Here is a 25,655-nt window from a genome sequence, read left to right as displayed (position 1 = left end):
CTCTGCACGCACTGATATCACTTCCTCTGCACGCGCTGATGTCACTTCCTCTGCACGCACTGATGTCACTTCCTCTGCACACACACTGATGTCACTTCCTCTGCACACACTGATGTCACTTCCTCTGCACACACTGATGTCACTTCCTCTGCACGCACTGATATCACTTCCTCTGCACGCGCTGATGTCACTTCCTCTGCACGCACTGATGTCACTTCCTCTGCACACACTGATGTTACTTCCTCTGCACGCACTGATGTCACTTCCTCTGCACGCACTGATGTCACTTCCTCTGCACGCACTGATGTCACTTCCTCTGCACGCACTGATGTCACTTCCTCTGCATGCAATGATGTCACTTCCTCTGCACGCACTGATGTCACTTCCTCTGCACGCACTGATGTCACTTCCTCTGCACGCACTGATGTCACTTCCTCTGCACACACTGATGTCTCTTCCTCCGCACACACTGATGTCACTTCCTGTGCACACACTGATGTCACTTCCTCTGCACACACTGATTTCACTTCCTCTGCACACACTGATGTCACTTCCTCTGCACACACACTGATGTCACTTCCTCTGCACGCACTGATGTCACTTCCTCTGCACACACTGATGTCACTTCCTCTGCACGCACTGATGTCACTTCCTCTGCACACATTGATGTCACTTCCTCTGCACACACTGATGTCACTTCCTCTGCACACACTGATGTCACTTCCTCTGCACACATTGATGTCACTTCCTCTGCACACATTGATGTCACTTCCTCTGCACGCACTGATGTCACTTCCTCTGCACACACTGATGTCTCTTCCTCTGCACGCACTGATGTCACTTCCTCTGCACGCACTGATGTCACTTCCTCTGCACACATTGATGTCACTTCCTCTGCACACACTGATGTCTCTTCCTCTGCACACACTGATGTCTCTTCCTCTGCACACACTGATGTCTCTTCCTCTGCACGCACTGATGTCACTTCCTCTGCACACACTGATGTCACTTCCTCTGCACGCACTGATGTCACTTCCTCTGCACGCACTGATGTTACTTCCTCTGCACACACTGATGTCACTTCCTCTGCATGCACTGATGTCACTTCCTCTGCACGCACTGATGTCACTTCCTCTGCACGCACTGATGTCAATTCCTCTGCACACACTGATGTTACTTCCTCTGCACACACACTGATGTCACTTCCTCTGCACGCACTGATGTCACTTCCTCTGCACACACACTGATGTCACTTCCTCTGCACGCACTGATGTCACTTCCTCTGCACGCACTGATGTCACTTCCTCTGCACACACTGATGTCTCTTCCTCCGCACACACTGATGTCACTTCCTGTGCACACACTGATGTCACTTCCTCTGCACACACACTGATGTCACTTCCTCTGCACACACTGATTTCACTTCCTCTGCACACACTGATGTCACTTCCTCTGCACACACACTGATGTCACTTCCTCTGCACGCACTGATGTCACTTCCTCTGCACACACTGATGTCACTTCCTCTGCACGCACTGATGTCACTTCCTCTGCACACACTGATGTCTCTTCCTCTGCACGCACTGATGTCACTTCCTCTGCACACACTGATGTCACTTCCTCTGCACACACTGATGTCACTTCCTCTGCACACATTGATGTCACTTCCTCTGCACACATTGATGTCACTTCCTCTGCACACACTGATGTCTCTTCCTCTGCACGCACTGATGTCACTTCCTCTGCACGCACTGATGTCACTTCCTCTGCACACATTGTTGTCACTTCCTCTGCACACACTGATGTCTCTTCCTCTGCACACACTTATGTCTCTTCCTCTGCACACACTGATGTCTCTTCCTCTGCACGCACTGATGTCACTTCCTCTGCACACACTGATGTCACTTCCTCTGCACGCACTGATGTCACTTCCTCTGCACGCACTGATGTTACTTCCTCTGATGTCACTTCCTCTGCACGCACTGATGTCACTTCCTCTGCACACACTGATGTCTCTTCCTCCGCACACACTGATGTCACTTCCTGTGCACACACTGATGTCACTTCCTCTGATGTCACTTCCTCTGATGTCACTTCCTCTGCACACGCACTGATGTCACTTCCTCTGCACACACACTGATGTCACTTCCTCTGCACACACTGATGTTACTTCCTCTTCACACACACTGATGTCACTTCCTCTGCACACACTGATGTTACTTCCTCTGCACACACACTGATGTCACTTCCTCTGCACGCACTGATGTCACTTCCTCTGCACACACACTGATGTCACTTCCTCTGCACGCACTGATGTCACTTCCTCTGCACACGCACTGATGTCACTTCCTCTGCACACACTGATGTTACTTCCTCTGCACACACACTGATGTCACTTCCTCTGCACGCACTGATGTCACTTCCTCTGCACGCACTGATGTCACTTCCTCTGCACGCACTGATGTCACTTCCTCTGCACACATTGATGTCACTTCCTCTGCACACACTGATGTCTCTTCCTCTGCACACACTGATGTCTCTTCCTCTGCACACACTGATGTCACTTCCTCTGCACACACTGATGTCACTTCCTCTGCACGCACTGATGTAACTTCCTCTGCACGCACTGATGTTACTTCCTCTGATGTCACTTCCTCTGCACGCACTGATGTCACTTCCTCTGCACACACTGATGTCACTTCCTCTGCACACACTGATGTCACTTCTTCTGCACGCACTGATATCACTTCCTCTGCACGCGCTGGTGTCACTTCCTCTGCACGCACTGATGTCACTTCCTCTGCACACACTGATGTTACTTCCTCTGCACGCACTGATGTCACTTCCTCTGCACGCACTGATGTCACTTCCTCTGCACGCACTGATGTCACTTCCTCTGCACGCACTGATGTCACTTCCTCTGCATGCACTGATGTCACTTCCTCTGCACGCACTGATGTCACTTCCTCTGCACACACACTGATGTCACTTCCTCTGCACGCACTGATGTCACTTCCTCTGCACGCACTGATGTCACTTCCTCTGCACACACTGATGTCACTTCCTCTGCACGCACTGATGTCACTTCCTCTGCACGCACTGATGTCACTTCCTCTGCACACACTGATGTCACTTCCTCTGCACGCACTGATGTCACTTCCTCTGCACACACTGATGTCTCTTCCTCTGCACGCACTGATGTCACTTCCTCTGCACGCACTGATGTCAATTCCTCTGCACACACTGATGTTACTTCCTCTGCACACACACTGATGTCACTTCCTCTGCACGCACTGATGTCACTTCCTCTGCACACACACTGATGTCACTTCCTCTGCACGCACTGATGTCACTTCCTCTGCACACGCACTGATGTCACTTCCTCTGCACACACTGATGTTACTTCCTCTGCACACACACTGATGTCACTTCCTCTGCACACACTGATGTCACTTCCTCTGCACGCACTGATGTCACTTCCTCTGCACGCACTGATGTCACTTCCTCTGCACACACTGATGTCTCTTCCTCCGCACACACTGATGTCACTTCCTGTGCACACACTGATGTCACTTCCTCTGATGTCACTTCCTCTGATGTCACTTCCTCTGCACACGCACTGATGTCACTTCCTCTGCACACACACTGATGTCACTTCCTCTGCACACACTGATGTTACTTCCTCTGCACACACACTGATGTCTCTTCCTCTGCACGCACTGATGTCACTTCCTCTGCACACACTGATGTTACTTCCTCTGCACACACACTGATGTCACTTCCTCTGCACGCACTGATGTCACTTCCTCTGCACGCACTGATGTCACTTCCTCTGCACACACTGATGTCACTTCCTCTGCATGCACTGATGTCACTTCCTCTGCACACACTGATGTCTCTTCCTCTGCACGCACTGATGTCACTTCCTCTGCACGCACTGATGTCCTCTTCCTCTGCACACACTGATGTTACTTCCTCTGCACACACACTGATGTCACTTCCTCTGCACGCACTGATGTCACTTCCTCTGCACACACACTGATGTCACTTCCTCTGCACGCACTGATGTCACTTCCTCTGCACACGCACTGATGTCACTTCCTCTGCACACACTGATGTTACTTCCTCTGCACACACACTGATGTCACTTCCTCTGCACGCACTGATGTCACTTCCTCTGCACGCACTGATGTCACTTCCTCTGCACGCACTGATGTCACTTCCTCTGCACACATTGATGTCACTTCCTCTGCACACACTGATGTCTCTTCCTCTGCACACACTGATGTCTCTTCCTCTGCACACACTGATGTCTCTTCCTCTGCACGCACTGATGTCACTTCCTCTGCACACACTGATGTCACTTCCTCTGCACGCACTGATGTCACTTCCTCTGCACACACTGATGTCACTTCCTCTGATGTCACTTCCTCTGATGTCACTTCCTCTGCACTCACTGATGTCACTTCCTCTGATGTCACTTCCTCGGCACACACTGATGTCACTTCCTCTGCACACACTGATGTCACTTCCTCTGCACACACTGATGTCACTTCCTCTGCACGCACTGATATCACTTCCTCTGCACGCGCTGATGTCACTTCCTCTGCACGCACTGATGTCACTTCCTCTGCACACACTGATGTCACTTCCTCTGCACACACACTGATGTCACTTCCTCTGCACGCACTGATGTCACTTCCTCTGCACACACTGATGTCACTTCCTCTGATGTCACTTCCTCTGATGTCACTTCCTCTGCACACACTGATGTCACTTCCTCTGATGTCACTTCCTCGGCACACACTGATGTCACTTCCTCTGCACACACTGATGTCACTTCCTCTGCACACACTGATGTCACTTCCTCTGCACGCACTGATATCACTTCCTCTGCACGCGCTGATGTCACTTCCTCTGCACGCACTGATGTCACTTCCTCTGCACACACTGATGTCACTTCCTCTGCACACACACTGATGTCACTTCCTCTGCACACACTGATGTCACTTCCTCTGCACACACTGATGTCACTTCCTCTGCACGCACTGATGTCACTTCCTCTGCACGCACTGATGTCACTTCCTCTGATGTCACTTCCTCTGCACACACTGATGTCTCTTCCTCTGCACACACTGATGTCACTTCCTCTGCACACACTGATGTCACTTCCTCTGCACGCACTGATGTCACTTCCTCTGCACACACACTGATGTCACTTCCTCTGCACACACTGATGTCACTTCCTCTGATGTCACTTCCTCTGCACACACTGATGTCACTTCCTCTGCACACACACTGATGTCACTTCCTCTGCACACACTGATGTCACTTCCTCTGCACACACTGATGTCACTTCCTCTGCACGCACTGATATCACTTCCTCTGCACGCGCTGATGTCACTTCCTCTGCACGCACTGATGTCACTTCCTCTGCACACACTGATGTTACTTCCTCTGCACGCACTGATGTCACTTCCTCTGCACGCACTGATGTCACTTCCTCTGCACGCACTGATGTCACTTCCTCTGCACGCACTGATGTCACTTCCTCTGCATGCAATGATGTCACTTCCTCTGCACGCACTGATGTCACTTCCTCTGCACACACACTGATGTCACTTCCTCTGCACGCACTGATGTCACTTCCTCTGCACACACACTGATGTTACTTCCTCTGCACACACTGATGTCACTTCCTCTGCACGCACTGATGTCACTTCCTCTGCACGCACTGATGTCACTTCCTCTTTACACACTGATGTCACTTCCTCTGCACGCACTGATGTCACTTCCTCTGCACACACTGATGTCTCTTCCTCTGCACGCACTGATGTCACTTCCTCTGCACACACTGATGTCACTTCCTCTGCACACACTGATGTCACTTCCTCTGCACACATTGATGTCACTTCCTCTGCACACATTGATGTCACTTCCTCTGCACGCACTGATGTCACTTCCTCTGCACACACTGATGTCTCTTCCTCTGCACGCACTGATGTCACTTCCTCTGCACGCACTGATGTCACTTCCTCTGCACACATTGATGTCACTTCCTCTGCACACACTGATGTCTCTTCCTCTGCACACACTGATGTCTCTTCCTCTGCACACACTGATGTTACTTCCTCTGCACGCACTGATGTCACTTCCTCTGCACACACTGATGTCACTTCCTCTGCACGCACTGATGTCACTTCCTCTGCACGCACTGATGTCACTTCCTCTGCACACACTGATGTCACTTCCTCTGCACACACTGATGTCTCTTCCTCTGCACACACTGATGTCACTTCCTCTGCACACACTGATGTCACTTCCTCTGCACACACACTGATGTCACTTCCTCTGCACGCACTGATGTCACTTCCTCTGCACACACACTGATGTCACTTCCTCTGCACACACTGATGTCACTTCCTCTGATGTCACTTCCTCTGCACACACTGATGTCACTTCCTCTGCACACACACTGATGTCACTTCCTCTGCACACACTGATGTCACTTCCTCTGCACACACTGATGTCACTTCCTCTGCACGCACTGATATCACTTCCTCTGCACGCGCTGATGTCACTTCCTCTGCACGCACTGATGTCACTTCCTCTGCACACACTGATGTTACTTCCTCTGCACGCACTGATGTCACTTCCTCTGCACGCACTGATGTCACTTCCTCTGCACGCACTGATGTCACTTCCTCTGCACGCACTGATGTCACTTCCTCTGCATGCAATGATGTCACTTCCTCTGCACGCACTGATGTCACTTCCTCTGCACACACACTGATGTCACTTCCTCTGCACGCACTGATGTCACTTCCTCTGCACACACACTGATGTCACTTCCTCTGCACACACTGATGTCACTTCCTCTGCACGCACTGATGTCACTTCCTCTGCACGCACTGATGTCACTTCCTCTTTACACACTGATGTCACTTCCTCTGCACGCACTGATGTCACTTCCTCTGCACACACTGATGTCTCTTCCTCTGCACGCACTGATGTCACTTCCTCTGCACACACTGATGTCACTTCCTCTGCACACACTGATGTCACTTCCTCTGCACACATTGATGTCACTTCCTCTGCACACATTGATGTCACTTCCTCTGCACGCACTGATGTCACTTCCTCTGCACACACTGATGTCTCTTCCTCTGCACGCACTGATGTCACTTCCTCTGCACGCACTGATGTCACTTCCTCTGCACACATTGATGTCACTTCCTCTGCACACACTGATGTCACTTCCTCTGCACACACTGATGTCACTTCCTCTGCACACATTGATGTCACTTCCTCTGCACACATTGATGTCACTTCCTCTGCACGCACTGATGTCACTTCCTCTGCACACACTGATGTCTCTTCCTCTGCACGCACTGATGTCACTTCCTCTGCACGCACTGATGTCACTTCCTCTGCACACATTGATGTCACTTCCTCTGCACACACTGATGTCTCTTCCTCTGCACACACTGATGTCTCTTCCTCTGCACACACTGATGTCTCTTCCTCTGCACGCACTGATGTCACTTCCTCTGCACACACTGATGTCACTTCCTCTGCACGCACTGATGTCACTTCCTCTGCACGCACTGATGTTACTTCCTCTGATGTCACTTCCTCTGCACGCACTGATGTCACTTCCTCTGCACACACTGATGTCTCTTCCTCCGCACACACTGATGTCACTTCCTGTGCACACACTGATGTCACTTCCTCTGATGTCACTTCCTCTGATGTCACTTCCTCTGCACACGCACTGATGTCACTTCCTCTGCACACACTGATGTCACTTCCTCTGCACACACTGATGTTACTTCCTCTGCACACACACTGATGTCTCTTCCTCTGCACACACTGATGTTACTTCCTCTGCACACACACTGATGTCACTTCCTCTGCACGCACTGATGTCACTTCCTCTGCACACACACTGATGTCACTTCCTCTGCACGCACTGATGTCACTTCCTCTGCACACGCACTGATGTCACTTCCTCTGCACACACTGATGTTACTTCCTCTGCACACACACCGATGTCACTTCCTCTGCACGCACTGATGTCACTTCCTCTGCACGCACTGATGTCACTTCCTCTGCACGCACTGATGTCACTTCCTCTGCACACACTGATGTTACTTCCTCTGCACACACACCGATGTCACTTCCTCTGCACGCACTGATGTCACTTTCTCTGCACGCACTGATGTCACTTCCTCTGCACGCACTGATGTCACTTCCTCTTTACACACTGATGTCACTTCCTCTGCACGCACTGATGTCACTTCCTCTGCACACACTGATGTCTCTTCCTCTGCACGCACTGATGTCACTTCCTCTGCACACACTGATGTCACTTCCTCTGCACACACTGATGTCACTTCCTCTGCACACATTGATGTCACTTCCTCTGCACGCACTGATGTTACTTCCTCTGCACGCACTGATGTCACTTCCTCTGCACGCACTGATGTCACTTCCTCTGCACGCACTGATGTCACTTCCTCTGCACACATTGATGTCACTTCCTCTGCACACACTGATGTCACTTCCTCTGCACACACTGATGTCACTTCCTCTGCATACATTGATGTCACTTCCTCTGCACACATTGATGTTACTTCCTCTGCACGCACTGATGTCACTTCCTCTGCACGCACTGATGTCACTTCCTCTGCACACATTGATGTCACTTCCTCTGCACACACTGATGTCTCTTCCTCTGCACACACTGATGTCTCTTCCTCTGCACACACTGATGTCTCTTCCTCTGCACGCACTGATGTCACTTCCTCTGCACACACTGATGTCACTTCCTCTGCACGCACTGATGTCACTTCCTCTGCACGCACTGATGTTACTTCCTCTGATGTCACTTCCTCTGCACGCACTGATGTCACTTCCTCTGCACACACTGATGTCTCTTCCTCTGCACGCACTGATGTTACTTCCTCTGATGTCACTTCCTCTGCACACACTGATGTCACTTCCTCTGATGTCACTTCCTCTGATGTCACTTCTCTGCACACGCACTGATGTCACTTCCTCTGCACACACACTGATGTCACTTCCTCTGCACACACTGATGTTACTTCCTCTGCACACACACTGATGTCACTTCCTCTGCACGCACTGATGTCACTTCCTCTGCACACGCACTGATGTCACTTCCTCTGCACACACTGATGTTACTTCCTCTGCACACACACCGATGTCACTTCCTCTGCACGCACTGATGTCACTTCCTCTGCACGCACTGATGTCACTTCCTCTGCACGCACTGATGTCACTTCCTCTGCACACATTGATGTCACTTCCTCTGCACACACTGATGTCTCTTCCTCTGCACACACTGATGTCACTTCCTCTGCACGCACTGATGTCACTTCCTCTGCACGCACTGATGTCACTTCCTCTGCACGCACTGATGTCACTTCCTCTGCACACATTGATGTCACTTCCTCTGCACGCACTGATGCCACTTCCTCTGCACGCACTAATGTCACTTCCTCTGCACACACTGATGTTACTTCCTCTGCACACACACTGATGTCACTTCCTCTGCACGCACTGATGTCACTTCCTCTGCACACACACTGATGTCACTTCCTCTGCACGCACTGATGTCACTTCCTCTGCACACGCACTGATGTCACTTCCTCTGCACACACTGATGTTACTTCCTCTGCACACACACTGATGTCACTTCCTCTGCACGCACTGATGTCACTTCCTCTGCACGCACTGATGTCACTTCCTCTGCACGCACTGATGTCACTTCCTCTGCACACACTGATGTCTCTTCCTCTGATGTCACTTCCTCTGATGTCACTTCCTCTGCACACGCACTGATGTCACTTCCTCTGCACACACACTGATGTCACTTCCTCTGCACACACTGATGTTACTTCCTCTGCACACACACTGATGTCTCTTCCTCTGCACACACTGATGTTACTTCCTCTGCACACACACTGATGTCACTTCCTCTGCACGCACTGATGTCACTTCCTCTGCACACACACTGATGTCACTTCCTCTGCACACACTGATGTTACTTCCTCTGCACACACACTGATGTCACTTCCTCTGCACGCACTGATGTCACTTCCTCTGCACGCACTGATGTCACTTCCTCTGCACGCACTGATGTCACTTCCTCTGCACACATTGATGTCACTTCCTCTGCACACACTGATGTCTCTTCCTCTGCACACACTGATGTCTCTTCCTCTGCACACACTGATGTCTCTTCCTCTGCACGCACTGATGTCACTTCCTCTGCACACACTGATGTCACTTCCTCTGCACGCACTGATGTCACTTCCTCTGCACACACTGATGTCTCTTCCTCTGCACGCACTGATGTCACTTCCTCTGCACGCACTGATGTAACTTCCTCTGCACGCACTGATGTTACTTCCTCTGATGTCACTTCCTCTGCACGCACTGATGTCACTTCCTCTGCACACACTGATGTCACTTCCTCTGCACACACTGATGTCACTTCTTCTGCACGCACTGATATCACTTCCTCTGCACGCGCTGGTGTCACTTCCTCTGCACGCACTGATGTCACTTCCTCTGCACACACTGATGTTACTTCCTCTGCACGCACTGATGTCACTTCCTCTGCACGCACTGATGTCACTTCCTCTGCACGCACTGATGTCACTTCCTCTGCACGCACTGATGTCACTTCCTCTGCATGCACTGATGTCACTTCTTCTGCACGCACTGATGTCACTTCCTCTGCACACACACTGATGTCACTTCCTCTGCACGCACTGAGATCACTTCCTCTGCACGCACTGATGTCACTTCCTCTGCACACACTGATGTCACTTCCTCTGCACGCACTGATGTCACTTCCTCTGCACGCACTGATGTCATTTCCTCTGCACGCACTGATGTCACTTCCTCTGCACACACTGATGTCACTTCCTCTGCATGCACTGTTGTCACTTCCTCTGCACACACTGATGTCTCTTCCTCTGCACGCACTGATGTCACTTCCTCTGCACGCACTGATGTCACTTCCTCTGCACGCACTGATGTTACTTCCTCTGCACACACACTGATGTCACTTCCTCTGCACGCACTGATGTCACTTCCTCTGCACACACACTGATGTCACTTCCTCTGCACGCACTGATGTCACTTCCTCTGCACACGCACTGATGTCACTTCCTCTGCACACACTGATGTTACTTCCTCTGCACACACACTGATGTCACTTCCTCTGCACGCACTGATGTCACTTCCTCTGCACGCACTGATGTCACTTCCTCTGCACGCACTGATGTCACTTCCTCTGCACACATTGATGTCACTTCCTCTGCACACACTGATGTCTCTTCCTCTGCACACACTGATGTCTCTTCCTCTGCACACACTGATGTCTCTTCCTCTGCACGCACTGATGTCACTTCCTCTGCACACACTGATGTCACTTCCTCTGCACGCACTGATGTCACTTCCTCTGCACACACTGATGTCACTTCCTCTGATGTCACTTCCTCTGATGTCACTTCCTCTGCACACACTGATGTCACTTCCTCTGATGTCACTTCCTCGGCACACACTGATGTCACTTCCTCTGCACACACTGATGTCACTTCCTCTGCACACACTGATGTCACTTCCTCTGCACGCACTGATATCACTTCCTCTGCACGCGCTGATGTCACTTCCTCTGCACGCACTGATGTCACTTCCTCTGCACACACTGATGTCACTTCCTCTGCACACACACTGATGTCACTTCCTCTGCACGCACTGATGTCACTTCCGCTGCACACGCACTGATGTCACTTCCTCTGCACACACTGATGTTACTTCCTCTGCACACACACTGATGTCACTTCCTCTGCACACACTGAAGTCACTTCCTCTGCACGCACTGATGTCACTTCCTCTGCACACACTGATGTCACTTCCTCTGCACACACTGATGTCACTTCCTCTGCACGCACTGATGTCACTTCCTCTGCACGCACTGATGTCACTTCCTCTGATGTCACTTCCTCTGCACGCACTGATGTCACTTCCTCTGCACACACTGATGTCACTTCCTCTGCACACACTGATGTCTCTTCCTCTGCACACACTGATGTCACTTCATCTGCATGCACTGATGTCACTTCCTCTGCACGCACTGATGTCACTTCCTCTGCACACACACTGATGTCACTTCCTCTGCACGCACTGATGTCACTTCCTCTGCACACACACTGATGTCACTTCCTCTGCACACACTGATGTCACTTCCTCTGATGTCACTTCCTCTGCACACACTGATGTCACTTCCTCTGCACACACACTGATGTCACTTCCTCTGCACACACTGATGTCACTTCCTCTGCACACACTGATGTCACTTCCTCTGCACGCACTGATATCACTTCCTCTGCACGCGCTGATGTCACTTCCTCTGCACGCACTTATGTCACTTCCTCTGCACACACTGATGTTACTTCCTCTGCACGCACTGATGTCACTTCCTCTGCACGCACTGATGTCACTTCCTCTGCACGCACTGATGTCACTTCCTCTGCACGCACTGATGTTACTTCCTCTGATGTCACTTCCTCTGCACGCACTGATGTCACTTCCTCTGCACACACTGATGTCTCTTCCTCTGCACACACTGATGTCACTTCCTGTGCACACACTGATGTCACTTCCTGTGCACACACTGATGTCACTTCCTCTGCACACGCACTGATGTCACTTCCTCTGCACACACACTGATGTCACTTCCTCTGCACACACTGATGTTACTTCCTCTGCACACACACTGATGTCTCTTCCTCTGCACACACTGATGTTACTTCCTCTGCACACACACTGATGTCACTTCCTCTGCACGCACTGATGTCACTTCCTCTGCACACACTGATGTCACTTCCTCTGCACGCACTGATGTCACTTCCTCTGCACGCACTGATGTTACTTCCTCTGATGTCACTTCCTCTGCACGCACTGATGTCACTTCCTCTGCACACACACTGATGTCACTTCCTGTGCACACACTGATGTCACTTCCTCTGATGTCACTTCCTCTGATGTCACTTCCTCTGCACACACTGATGTCACTTCCTCTGCACACACTGATGTCACTTCCTCTGCACACACTGATGTCACTTCCTCTGCACACACTGATGTCACTTCCTCTGCACGCACTGATATCACTTCCTCTGCACGCGCTGATGTCACTTCCTCTGCACACACTGATGTCACTTCCTCTGCACACACTGATGTCACTTCCTCTGCACGCACTGATGTCACTTCCTCTGCACGCACTGATGTCACTTCCTCTGTACGCACTGATGTCACTTCCTCTGCATGCACTGATGTCACTTCCTCTGCACGCACTGATGTCACTTCCTCTGCACGCACTGATGTCACTTCCTCTGCACGCACTGATGTCACTTCCTCTGATGTCACTTCCTCTGCACGCACTGATGTCACTTCCTCTGCACACACTGATGTCTCTTCCTCTGCACACACTGATGTCACTTCCTGTGCACACACTGATGTCACTTCCTCTGATGTCACTTCCTCTGATGTCACTTCCTCTGCACACACTGATGTCACTTCCTCTGCACACACTGATGTCACTTCCTCTGCACACACTGATGTCACTTCCTCTGCACACACTGATGTCACTTCCTCTGCACGCACTGATATCACTTCCTCTGCACGCGCTGATGTCACTTCCTCTGCACACACTGATGTCACTTCCTCTGCACGCACTGATGTCACTTCCTCTGCACGCACTGATGTCACTTCCTCTGTACGCACTGATGTCACTTCCTCTGCACACACTGATGTCACTTCCTCTGCACGCACTGATGTCACTTCCTCTGCACACACTGATGTCACTTCCTCTGATGTCACTTCCTCTGATGTCACTTCCTCTGCACACACTGATGTCTCTTCCTCTGCACGCACTGATGTCACTTCCTCTGCACACACTGATGTCACTTCCTCTGCACGCACTGATGTCACTTCCTCTGCACACACTGATGTCACTTCCTCTGATGTCACTTCCTCTGATGTCACTTCCTCTGCACACACTGATGTCACTTCCTCTGATGTCACTTCCTCGGCACACACTGATGTCACTTCCTCTGCACACACTGATGTCACTTCCTCTGCACACACTGATGTCACTTCCTCTGCACGCACTGATATCACTTCCTCTGCACGCGCTGATGTCACTTCCTCTGCACGCACTGATGTCACTTCCTCTGCACACACACTGATGTCACTTCCTCTGCACACACTGAAGTCACTTCCTCTGCACGCACTGATGTCACTTCCTCTGCACACACTGATGTCACTTCCTCTGCACACACTGATGTCACTTCCTCTGCACGCACTGATGTCACTTCCTCTGCACGCACTGATGTCACTTCCTCTGATGTCACTTCCTCTGCACGCACTGATGTCACTTCCTCTGCACACACTGATGTCACTTCCTCTGCACACACTGATGTCTCTTCCTCTGCACACACTGATGTCACTTCATCTGCATGCACTGATGTCACTTCCTCTGCACGCACTGATGTCACTTCCTCTGCACACACACTGATGTCACTTCCTCTGCACGCACTGATGTCACTTCCTCTGCACACACACTGATGTCACTTCCTCTGCACACACTGATGTCACTTCCTCTGATGTCACTTCCTCTGCACACACTGATGTCACTTCCTCTGCACACACACTGATGTCACTTCCTCTGCACACACTGATGTCACTTCCTCTGCACACACTGATGTCACTTCCTCTGCACGCACTGATATCACTTCCTCTGCACGCGCTGATGTCACTTCCTCTGCACGCACTTATGTCACTTCCTCTGCACACACTGATGTTACTTCCTCTGCACGCACTGATGTCACTTCCTCTGCACGCACTGATGTCACTTCCTCTGCACGCACTGATGTCACTTCCTCTGCACGCACTGATGTTACTTCCTCTGATGTCACTTCCTCTGCACGCACTGATGTCACTTCCTCTGCACACACTGATGTCTCTTCCTCTGCACACACTGATGTCACTTCCTGTGCACACACTGATGTCACTTCCTGTGCACACACTGATGTCACTTCCTCTGCACACGCACTGATGTCACTTCCTCTGCACACACACTGATGTCACTTCCTCTGCACACACTGATGTTACTTCCTCTGCACACACACTGATGTCTCTTCCTCTGCACACACTGATGTTACTTCCTCTGCACACACACTGATGTCACTTCCTCTGCACGCACTGATGTCACTTCCTCTGCACACACTGATGTCACTTCCTCTGCACGCACTGATGTCACTTCCTCTGCACGCACTGATGTTACTTCCTCTGATTTCACTTCCTCTGCACGCACTGATGTCACTTCCTCTGCACACACACTGATGTCACTTCCTGTGCACACACTGATGTCACTTCCTCTGATGTCACTTCCTCTGATGTCACTTCCTCTGCACACACTGATGTCACTTCCTCTGCACACACTGATGTCACTTCCTCTGCACACACTGATGTCACTTCCTCTGCACACACTGATGTCACTTCCTCTGCACGCACTGATATCACTTCCTGTGCACGCGCTGATGTCACTTCCTCTGCACACACTGATGTCACTTCCTCTGCACACACTGATGTCACTTCCTCTGCACGCACTGATGTCACTTCCTCTGCACGCACTGATGTCACTTCCTCTGTACGCACTGATGTCACTTCCTCTGCATGCACTGATGTCACTTCCTCTGCACGCACTGATGTCACTTCCTCTGCACGCACTGATGTCACTTCCTCTGCACGCACTGATGTCACTTCCTCTGATGTCACTTCCTCTGCACGCACTGATGTCACTTCCTCTGCACACACTGATGTCTCTTCCTCTGCACACACTGATGTCACTTCCTGTGCACACACTGATGTCACTTCCTCTGATGTCACTTCCTCTGATGTCACTTCCTCTGCACACACTGATGTCACTTCCTCTGCACACACTGATGTCACTTCCTCTGCACACACTGATGTCACTTCCTCTGCACACACTGATGTCACTTCCTCTGCACGCACTGATATCACTTCCTCTGCACGCGCTGATGTCACTTCCTCTGCACACACTGATGTCACTTCCTCTGCACACACTGATGTCACTTCCTCTGCACGCACTGATGTCACTTCCTCTGCACGCACTGATGTCACTTCCTCTGTACGCACTGATGTCACTTCCTCTGCATGCACTGATGTCACTTCCTCTGCACGCACTGATGTCACTTCCTCTGCACACACACTGATGTCACTTCCTCTGCACGCACTGATGTCACTTCCTCTGCACACACACTGATGTCACTTCCTCTGCACACACTGATGTCACTTCCTCTGCACGCACTGATGTCACTTCCTCTGCACGCACTGATGTCACTTCCTCTGCACACACTGATGTCACTTCCTCTGCACGCACTGATGTCACTTCCTCTACACACTGATGTCACTTCCTCTACACACTGATGTCACTTCTTCTGCACACACTGATGTCACTTCCTCTGCACACACTGATGTCACTTCCTCTGCACACACTGATGTCACTTCCTCTGCACGCACTGATGTCACTTCCTCTGCACACACTGATGTCACTTCCTCTGCACGCACTGATGTCACTTCCTCTGCACACACACTGATGTCACTTCCTCTGCACACACTGATGTCACTTCCTCTGCACGCACTGATGTCACTTCCTCTGCACGCACTGATGTCACTTCCTCTGCACACACTGATGTCACTTCCTCTGCACGCACTGATGTCACTTCTTCTGCACACACACTGATGTCACTTCCTCTGCACACACTGATGTCACTTCCTCTGCACACACTGATGTCACTTCCTCTGCACACACTGATGTCATTTCCTCTGCACACACACTGATGTCACTTCCTCTGCACACACTGATGTCACTTCCTCTGCACACACTGATGTCATTTCCTCTGCACACACACTGATGTCACTTCCTCTGCACACACTGATGTCACTTCCTCTGCACGCACTGATGTCACTTCCTCTGCACACACACTGATGTCACTTCCTCTGCACACACTGATGTCACTTCCTCTGCACACACACTGATGTCACTTCCTCTGCACACACTGATGTCACTTCCTCTGCTCAGGACATTTAACACACATTATGACACGCACCTAATGTGCTCCTGGTACACTCCTCCCCCAAACCTCCAAGCTCCTCCCCCTCTGTATTGATCCATGTCACATGATCCCCTGGAGCCTGTGCTAGTGTTGGTCTTCTTCTCTTGCTCCTGGTTTCTTGGGGTCACGTCTGTTCTTCTTCTCTCATCTTGTTGTCCAAAGGTCTGTTCTTCTCATTAGTCTTCTTCTCTTCGTCAGGTGCGCATCTTGTTCTCCAAAGGTCCGTTCATCTCCATCTTTGCGTCGGACCCTCACATCATCATAAAGGCCATAAACCAGTCTCTGAGCAGCGTCCTCAGGGACTCCAACATCAACGGACACGACTACATGAGGAACGCCGTGCACCTGCCCGTCTTCCTGCACAGCCGAGGCCTTTGCCCCGCCCGCCGACAGGTGCAAGCCCCGCCCCCGCCCGCCAACGGGGAGGCGGAGCCAGGCAGCCAGCGCCAGACGCTCTCTGAAGCCGGTATTAAGCCACAAACAAACTCTATTTAACCCTTACTTATTACGACTAAAGAGTCACTGTCTCTGTGACAAAAGGTCTTTACGTGTTTAGAGTCTTTTTAGTCCAGACAAACATCACCTTTAGACAAACATCACCTTTAGACAAACATCACCTTTAGACAAACATCACCTTTAGACAAACATCACCTTTAGACAAACATCACCTTTAGACAAACATCACCTTTAGACAAACACAGTCTGAAATTTATTTTTCTTCAGGATGGCACGAGGAGCTGGACCGGAAACTCTCCCAGACCAGTTTGGCAGATCTCAAATTTGGCAGCAAGACCACTCTGAACCGACGGGTAAGACCTGGTTTAGACCTGGTTTAGACCTGGTTTAGTCCTGGTTTAGACCTGGTTTAGTCCTGGTTTAGACCTGGTTTAGACCTGGTTTGGACCTGGTTTAGTCCTGATTTAGACCTGGTTTAGACCTGGTTTAGTCCTGGTTTAGACCTGGTTTAGACCAGGTTTAGTCCTGGTTTAGTCCTGGTTTAGTCCTGGTTTAGACCTGGTTTAGTCCTGGTTTTGACCTGGTTTAGTCCTGGTTTAGTCCTGGTTTAGTCCTGGTTTAGACCTGGTTTAGTGCTGGTTTAGTCCTGGTTTAGTCCTGGTTTAGACCTGGTTTAGACCTGGTTTAGACCTGGTTTAGTCCTGGTTTAGACCTGGTTTAGTCATGGTTTAGACCTGGTTTACTCCTGGTTTAGTCCTGGTTTAGACCTGGTTTAGTCCTGGTTTAGTCCTGGTTTAGTCCTGGTTTAGACCTGGTTTAGACCTGGTTTAGTCCTGGTTTAGTCCTGGTTTAGACCTGGTTTAGTCCTGGTTTTGACCTGGTTTAGTCCTGGTTTAGTCCTGGTTTAGTCCTGGTTTTGACCTGGTTTTGACCTGGTTTAGACTTGGTTTAGTCCTGGTTTAGTCCTGGTTTAGACCTGGTTTAGACCTGGTTTACTCCTGGTTTAGTCCTGGTTTGGACCTGGTTTAGTCCTGGTTTAGTCCTGGTTTAGTCCTGGTTTAGACCTGGTTTAGACCTGGTTTAGACCTGGTTTAGTCCTGGTTTGGACCTGGTTTAGTCCTGGTTTAGTCCTGGTTTAGACCTGGTTTAGACCTGGTTCTGACCTGGTTTAGTCCTGGTTTAGTCCTGGTTTAGACCTGGTTTAGTCCTGGTTTAGACCTGGTTTAGACCTGGTTTAGACCTGGTTTAGTCCTGGTTTAGACCTGGTTTAGTCCTGGTTTAGTCCTGGTTTAGTCCTGGTTTTGACCTGGTTTAGTCCTGGTTTAGACCTGGTTTAGACTTGGTTTAGACCTGGTTTAGACCTGGTTTAGTCCTGGTTTTGACCTGGTTTAGTCCTGGTTTAGTTCTGGTTTAGACTTGGTTTAGACCTGGTTTAGACCTGGTTTAGTCCTGGTTTATTCCTGGTTTAGTCCTGGTTTACTCCTGGTTTAGTCCTGGTTTAGTCCTCGTTTAGACCTGGTTTAGACCTGGTTTATACTTGGTTTAGACCTGGTTTAGTCCTGGTTTAGTCCTGGTTTAGACCTGGTTTAGTCCTGGTTTAGTCCTGGTTTAGTCCTGGTTTAAACCTGGTTTAGACCTGGTTTAGTCCTGGTTTAGACCTGGTTTAGACCTGGTTTAGTCCTGGTTTAGTCTTGGTTTAGACCTGGTTTAGACCAGGTTTAGTCCTGGTTTAGACCTGGTTTAGTCCTGCTTTAGGCCTGGTTTAGACCTGGTTTAGTCCTTGTTTAGTCCTGGTTTAGTCCTGGTTTAGACCTGGTTTAGACTTGGTTTAGACCTGGTTTAGTCCTGGTTTAGACCTGGTTTAGACCTGGTTTAGACCTGGTTTAGTCCTGGTTTAATCCTGGTTTAGACCTGGTTTAGTCCTGGTTTAGACCTGGTTTAGACCTGGTTTAGTCCTGGTTTAGTCCTGGTTTAGACCTGGTTTAGACCTGGTTTAGTCCTGGTTTAGTCCTGGTTTAGACCTGGTTTAGACCTGGTTTAGTCCTGGTTTAGTCCTGGTTTAGACCTGGTTTAGTCCTGGTTTAGACCTGGGTTAGACCTGGTTTAGTCCTGATTTAGACCTGGTTTAGTCCTGGATTAGTCCTGGTTTAGACCTGGTTTAGACCTGGTTTAGTCCTGGTTTAGACCTGGTTTAGACCTGGTTTAGACCTGGTTTAGTCCTGGTTTAGACCTGGTTTAGACCTGGTTTAGTCCTGGTTTAGACCTGGTTTAGTCCTGGTTTAGTCCTGGTTTAGACCTGATTTAGTCCTGGTTTATGCTTGGTTTAGTCCTGGTTTAGACCTGGTTTAGACCTGGTTTAGTCCTGGTTTAGTCCTGGTTTAGACCTGGTTTAGACCTGGTTTAGTCCTGGTTTAGTCCTGGTTTAGTCCTGGTTTAGACCTGGTTTAGTCCTGGTTTAGTCCTGGTCCTGGTTTAGTCCTGGTTTAGTCCTGGTTTAGACCTGGTTTAGACCTGGTTTAATCCTGGTTTAGTCCTGGTTTAGACCTGGTTTAGACCTGGTTTAGTCCTGGTTTAGACCTGGTTTTGACCTGGTTTAGACCTGGTTTAGTCCTGGTTTAGTCCTGGTTTAGACCTGGTTTAGACCTGGTTTAGTCCTGGTTTAGTCCTGGTTTAGTCCTGGTTTAGACCTGGTTTAAACCTGGTTTAGTCCTGGTTTAGTCCTGGTTTAGACCTGGTTTAGTCCTGGTTTAGACCTGGTTTAGACCTGGTTTAGTCCTGGTTTAGTCCTGGTTTAGACCTGGTTTAGACCTGGTTTAGACCTGGTTTTGTCCTGGTTTAGACCTGGTTTTGACCTGGTTTAGACCTGGTTTAGACCTGGTTTAGACCTGGTTTAGACTTGGTTTAGACCTGGTTTAGTCCTGGTTTAGTCCTGGTTTAGACCTGGTTTAGTCCTGGTTTAGTCCTGGTTTAGACCTGGTTTAGACCTGGTTTAGACCTGTTTTAGACCTGGTTTAGTCCTGGTTTAGTCCTCGTTTAGTCCTGGTTTAGACCTGGCTTAGTCCTGGCTTAGACCTGGTTTTGACCTGGTTTAGACCTGGTTTAGACCTGGTTTAGTCCTGGTTTAGACCTGGTTTAGTCCTGGTTTAGTCCTGGTTTAGTCCTGGTTTAGTCCTGGTTTAGACCTGGTTTAGACCTGGTTTAGACCTGGTTTAGTCCTGGTTTAGTCCTGGTTTAGACCTGGTTTAGTCCTGGTTTAGTCCTGGTTTAGTCCTGGTTTAGACCTGGTTTAGACCTGGTTTAGTCCTGGTTTAGTCCTGGTTTAGTCCTGGTTTAGACCTGGTTTAGACCTGGTTTAGACCTGGTTTTGACCTGGTTTAGACCTGGTTTAGTCCTGGTTTAGACCTGGTTTAGTCCTGGTTTAGTCCTGGTTTAGACCTTGTTTAGACCTGGTTTAGTCCTGGTTTAGTCCTGGTTTTGACCTGGTTTAGTCCTGGTTTAGACCTGGTTTAGACCTGGTTTAGACCTGGTTTAGTCCTGGTTTAGTCCTGGTTTAGTCCTGGTTTTGACCTGGTTTAGTCCTTGTTTAGTTCTGGTTTAGACTTGGTTTAGACCTGTTTTAGTCCTGGTTTAGTCCTGGTTTAAACCTGGTTTAGACCTGGTTTAGTCCTGGTTTAGACCTGGTTTAGACCTGGTTTAGTCCTGGTTTAGTCTTGGTTTAGACCTGGTTTAGACCAGGTTTAGTCCTGGTTTAGACCTGGTTTAGTCCTGGTTTAGACCTGGTTTAGTCCTTGTTTAGTCCTGGTTTAGTCCTGGTTTAGACCTGGTTTAGACTTGGTTTAGACCTGGTTTAGTCCTGGTTTAGTCCTGGTTTAGACCTGGTTTAGACCTGGTTTAGACCTGGTTTAGTCCTGGTTTAATCCTGGTTTAGACCTGGTTTAGACCTGGTTTAGTCCTGGTTTAGACCTGGTTTAGACCTGGTTTAGTCCTGGTTTAGTCCTGGTTTAGACCTGGTTTAGACCTGGTTTAGTCCTGGTTTAGTCCTGGTTTAGACCTGGTTTAGACCTGGTTTAGTCCTGGTTTAGTCCTGGTTTAGACCTGGTTTAGTCCTGGTTTAGACCTGGGTTAGACCTGGTTTAGTCCTGATTTAGACCTGGTTTAGTCCTGGATTAGTCCTGGTTTAGACCTGGTTTAGACCTGGTTTAGTCCTGGTTTAGACCTGGTTTAGACCTGGTTTAGACCTGGTTTAGTCCTGGTTTAGACCTGGTTTAGACCTGGTTTAGTCCTGGTTTAGACCTGGTTTAGTCCTGGTTTAGTCCTGGTTTAGACCTGATTTAGTCCTGGTTTATGCTTGGTTTAGTCCTGGTTTAGACCTGGTTTAGACCTGGTTTAGTCCTGGTTTAGTCCTGGTTTAGACCTGGTTTAGACCTGGTTTAGTCCTGGTTTAGTCCTGGTTTAGTCCTGGTTTAGACCTGGTTTAGTCCTGGTTTAGTCCTGGTTTAGTCCTGGTTTAGTCCTGGTTTAGACCTGGTTTAGACCTGGTTTAATCCTGGTTTAGTCCTGGTTTAGACCTGGTTTAGACCTGGTTTAGTCCTGGTTTAGACCTGGTTTTGACCTGGTTTAGACCTGGTTTAGTCCTGGTTTAGTCCTGGTTTAGACCTGGTTTAGACCTGGTTTAGTCCTGGTTTAGTCCTGGTTTAGTCCTGGTTTAGACCTGGTTTAAACCTGGTTTAGTCCTGGTTTAGTCCTGGTTTAGACCTGGTTTAGTCCTGGTTTAGACCTGGTTTAGACCTGGTTTAGTCCTGGTTTAGTCCTGGTTTAGACCTGGTTTAGACCTGGTTTAGACCTGGTTTAGTCCTGGTTTAGACCTGGTTTTGACCTGGTTTAGACCTGGTTTAGACCTGGTTTAGACCTGGTTTAGACTTGGTTTAGACCTGGTTTAGTCCTGGTTTAGTCCTGGTTTAGACCTGGTTTAGTCCTGGTTTAGTCCTGGTTTAGACCTGGTTTAGACCTGGTTTAGTCCTGGTTTAGTCCTCGTTTAGTCCTGGTTTAGACCTGGTTTAGTCCTGGTTTAGTCCTGGTTTAGTCCTGGTTTAGACCTGGTTTAGTCCTGGTTTAGTCCTGGTTTAGACCTGGTTTAGACCTGGTTTAGACCTGGTTTAGTCCTGGTTTAGTCCTGGTTTAGACCTGGTTTAGTCCTGGTTTAGTCCTGGTTTAGTCCTGGTTTAGACCTGGTTTAGACCTGGTTTAGTCCTGGTTTAGTCCTGGTTTAGTCCTGGTTTAGACCTGGTTTAGACCTGGTTTAGACCTGGTTTAGTCCTGGTTTAGACCTGGTTTTGACCTGGTTTAGACCTGGTTTAGTCCTGGTTTAGACCTGGTTTAGTCCTGGTTTAGTCCTGGTTTAGACCTTGTTTAGACCTGGTTTAGTCCTGGTTTAGTCCTGGTTTTGACCTGGTTTAGTCCTGGTTTAGACCTGGTTTAGACCTGGTTTAGACCTGGTTTAGTCCTGGTTTAGTCCTGGTTTAGTCCTGGTTTTGACCTGGTTTAGTCCTTGTTTAGTTCTGGTTTAGACTTGGTTTAGACCTGGTTTAGACCTGGTTTGGACCTGGTTTAGTCCTGGTTTAGTCCTGGTTTAGACCTGGTTTAGACCTGGTTTAGACCTGGTTTAGACTTGGTTTAGACTTGGTTTAGACCTGGTTTAGACCTGGTTTAGTCCTGGTTTAGACCTGGTTTAGACCTGGTTTAGACCTGTTTTAGACCTGGTTTAGTCCTGGTTTAGTCCTGGTTTAGTCCTCGTTTAGACCTGGTTTAGACCTGGTTTAGACCTGGTTTAGTCCTGGTTTAGACCTGGTTTAGTCCTGGTTTAGACCTGGTTTAGACTTGGTTTAGTCCTGGTTTAGTCCTGGTTTAGTCCTGGTTTAGACCTGGTTTAATCCTGGTTTAGTCCTGGTTTTGACCTGGTTTAGACCTGGTTTAGTCCTGGTTTAGTCCTGGTTTAGACCTGGTTTAATCCTGGTTTAGTCCTGGTTTAGACCTGGTTTAGTCCTGGTTTAGTCCTGGTTTAGACCTGGTTTAATCCTGGTTTAGTCCTGGTTTAGACCTGGTTTAGTCCTGGTTTAGTCCTGGTTTAGACCTGGTTTAGACCTGGTTTAGACCTGGTTTAGTCCTGGTTTAGTCCTGGTTTAGACATGGTTTAGACCTGGTTTAGTCCTGGTTTAGTCCTGGTTTAGACCTGGTTTTGACCTGGTTTAGTCCTGGTTTAGTCCTGGTTTAGACCTGGTTTAGTCCTGGTTTATTCTTGGTTTAGTCCTGGTTTAGACCTGGTTTAGTCCTGGTTTAGTCCTGGTTTAGACCTGGTTTAGACCTGATTTAGACCTGGTTTAGACCTGGTTTAGTCCTGGTTTAGTCCTGGTTTAGACCTGGTTTAGACCTGGTTTAGACCTGGTTTAGTCCTGGTTTAGTCCTGGTTTAGTCCTGGTTTAGACCTGGTTTAGACTTGGTTTAGACCTGGTTTAGACCTGGTTTAGTCCTGGTTTAGTCCTGGTTTAGTCCTGGTTTAGACCTGGTTTAGACCTGGTTTAGACTTGGTTTAGACCTGGTTTAGACCTGTTTTAGACCTGGTTTAGACCTGTTTTAGACCTGTTTTAGTCCTGGTTTAGACCTGGTTTAGACATGGTTTAGACCTGGTTTAGTCCTGGTTTAGTCCTGGTTTAGACCTGGTTTAGACCTGGTTTAGTCCTGGTTTAGTCCTGGTTTAGTCCTGGTTTTGACCTGGTTTTGTCCTGGTTTTGTCCTGGTTTAGTCCTGGTTTAGACCTGGTTTAGTCCTGGTTTATTCTTGGTTTAGTCCTGGTTTAGACCTGGTTTAGTGCTGGTTTAGTCCTGGTTTAGACCTGGTTTAGACCTGGTTTAGACCTGGTTTGGAGCTGGTTTAGTCCTGGTTTAGACCTGGTTTAGACCTGGTTTAGTCCTGGTTTAGTCCTGGTTTAGACCTGGTTTAGACTTGGTTTAGACCTGGTTTAGACCTGGTTTAGTCCTGGTTTAGTCCTGGTTTAGTCCTGGTTTAGACCTGGTTTAGACCTGGTTTAGACTTGGTTTAGACCTGGTTTAGACCTGGTTTAGACCTGGTTTAGACCTGTTTTAGACCTGGTTTAGTCCTGGTTTAGTCCTGGTTTAGACCTGGTTTAGTCCTGGTTTATTCTTGGTTTAGTCCTGGTTTAGACCTGGTTTAGTCCTGGTTTAGTCCTGGTTTAGACCTGGTTTAGACCTGGTTTAGACCTGGTTTGGGCCTGGTTTAGTCCTGGTTTAGACCTGGTTTAGACCTGGTTTAGTCCTGGTTTAGACCTGGTTTAGTCCTGGTTTAGTCCTGGTTTAGACCTGGTTTAGACCTGGTTTAGACCTGGTTTAGACCTGGTTTAGTCCTGGTTTAGTCCTGGTTTAGTCCTGGTTTAGACCTGGTTTAGACTTGGTTTAGACCTGGTTTAGACCTGGTTTAGTCCTGGTTTAGTCCTGGTTTAGTCCTGGTTTAGACCTGGTTTAGACCTGGTTTAGACTTGGTTTAGACCTGGTTTAGTCCTGGTTTAGACCTGGTTTAGTCCTGGTTTAGACCTGGTTTAGTCCTGGTTTAGTCCTGGTTTAGACCTGGTTTAGACCTGGTTTAGACCTGGTTTAGACCTGGTTTAGTCCTGGTTTAGTCCTGGTTTAGTCCTGGTTTAGACCTGGTTTAGACTTGGTTTAGACCTGGTTTAGACCTGGTTTAGTCCTGGTTTAGTCCTGGTTTAGTCCTGGTTTAGACCTGGTTTAGACCTGGTTTAGACTTGGTTTAGACCTGGTTTAGACCTGGTTTAGACCTGGTTTAGACCTGTTTTAGACCTGGTTTAGTCCTGGTTTAGTCCTGGTTTAGACCTGGTTTAGTCCTGGTTTAGTCCTGGTTTAGACCTGGTTTAGACCTGGTTTAGACCTGGTT

At 49.1% G+C, this 25,655-nt stretch overlaps 1 protein-coding gene across 1 annotated transcript in view; it reads left to right on the top strand.

Annotated features, from left to right (window-relative positions):
• The window catches only part of LOC140379595 (kinase D-interacting substrate of 220 kDa B-like), a 219,615-nt gene that overhangs the window by 124,874 nt on the left and 69,086 nt on the right, over positions 1 to 25,655 (top strand). The window contains exons 18-19 of the mRNA XM_072464278.1: positions 17,436 to 17,703; positions 17,961 to 18,046. Coding sequence (XP_072320379.1) covers positions 17,436 to 17,703; positions 17,961 to 18,046 — 354 coding nt within the window. The remainder of the gene's footprint in view (positions 1 to 17,435; positions 17,704 to 17,960; positions 18,047 to 25,655) is intronic.

This window comes from Eucyclogobius newberryi, unplaced genomic scaffold (genome assembly GCF_026437365.1).
Source record: "Eucyclogobius newberryi isolate DKJ021-1_F unplaced genomic scaffold, fEucNew1.0.hap1 SCAF_43, whole genome shotgun sequence".
NCBI classification, from domain to species: Eukaryota; Metazoa; Chordata; class Actinopteri; order Gobiiformes; family Gobiidae; genus Eucyclogobius; species Eucyclogobius newberryi.
Note: the sequence above shows the minus strand (reverse complement) of the source record. Positions and strands in the feature narration are given on the sequence as shown.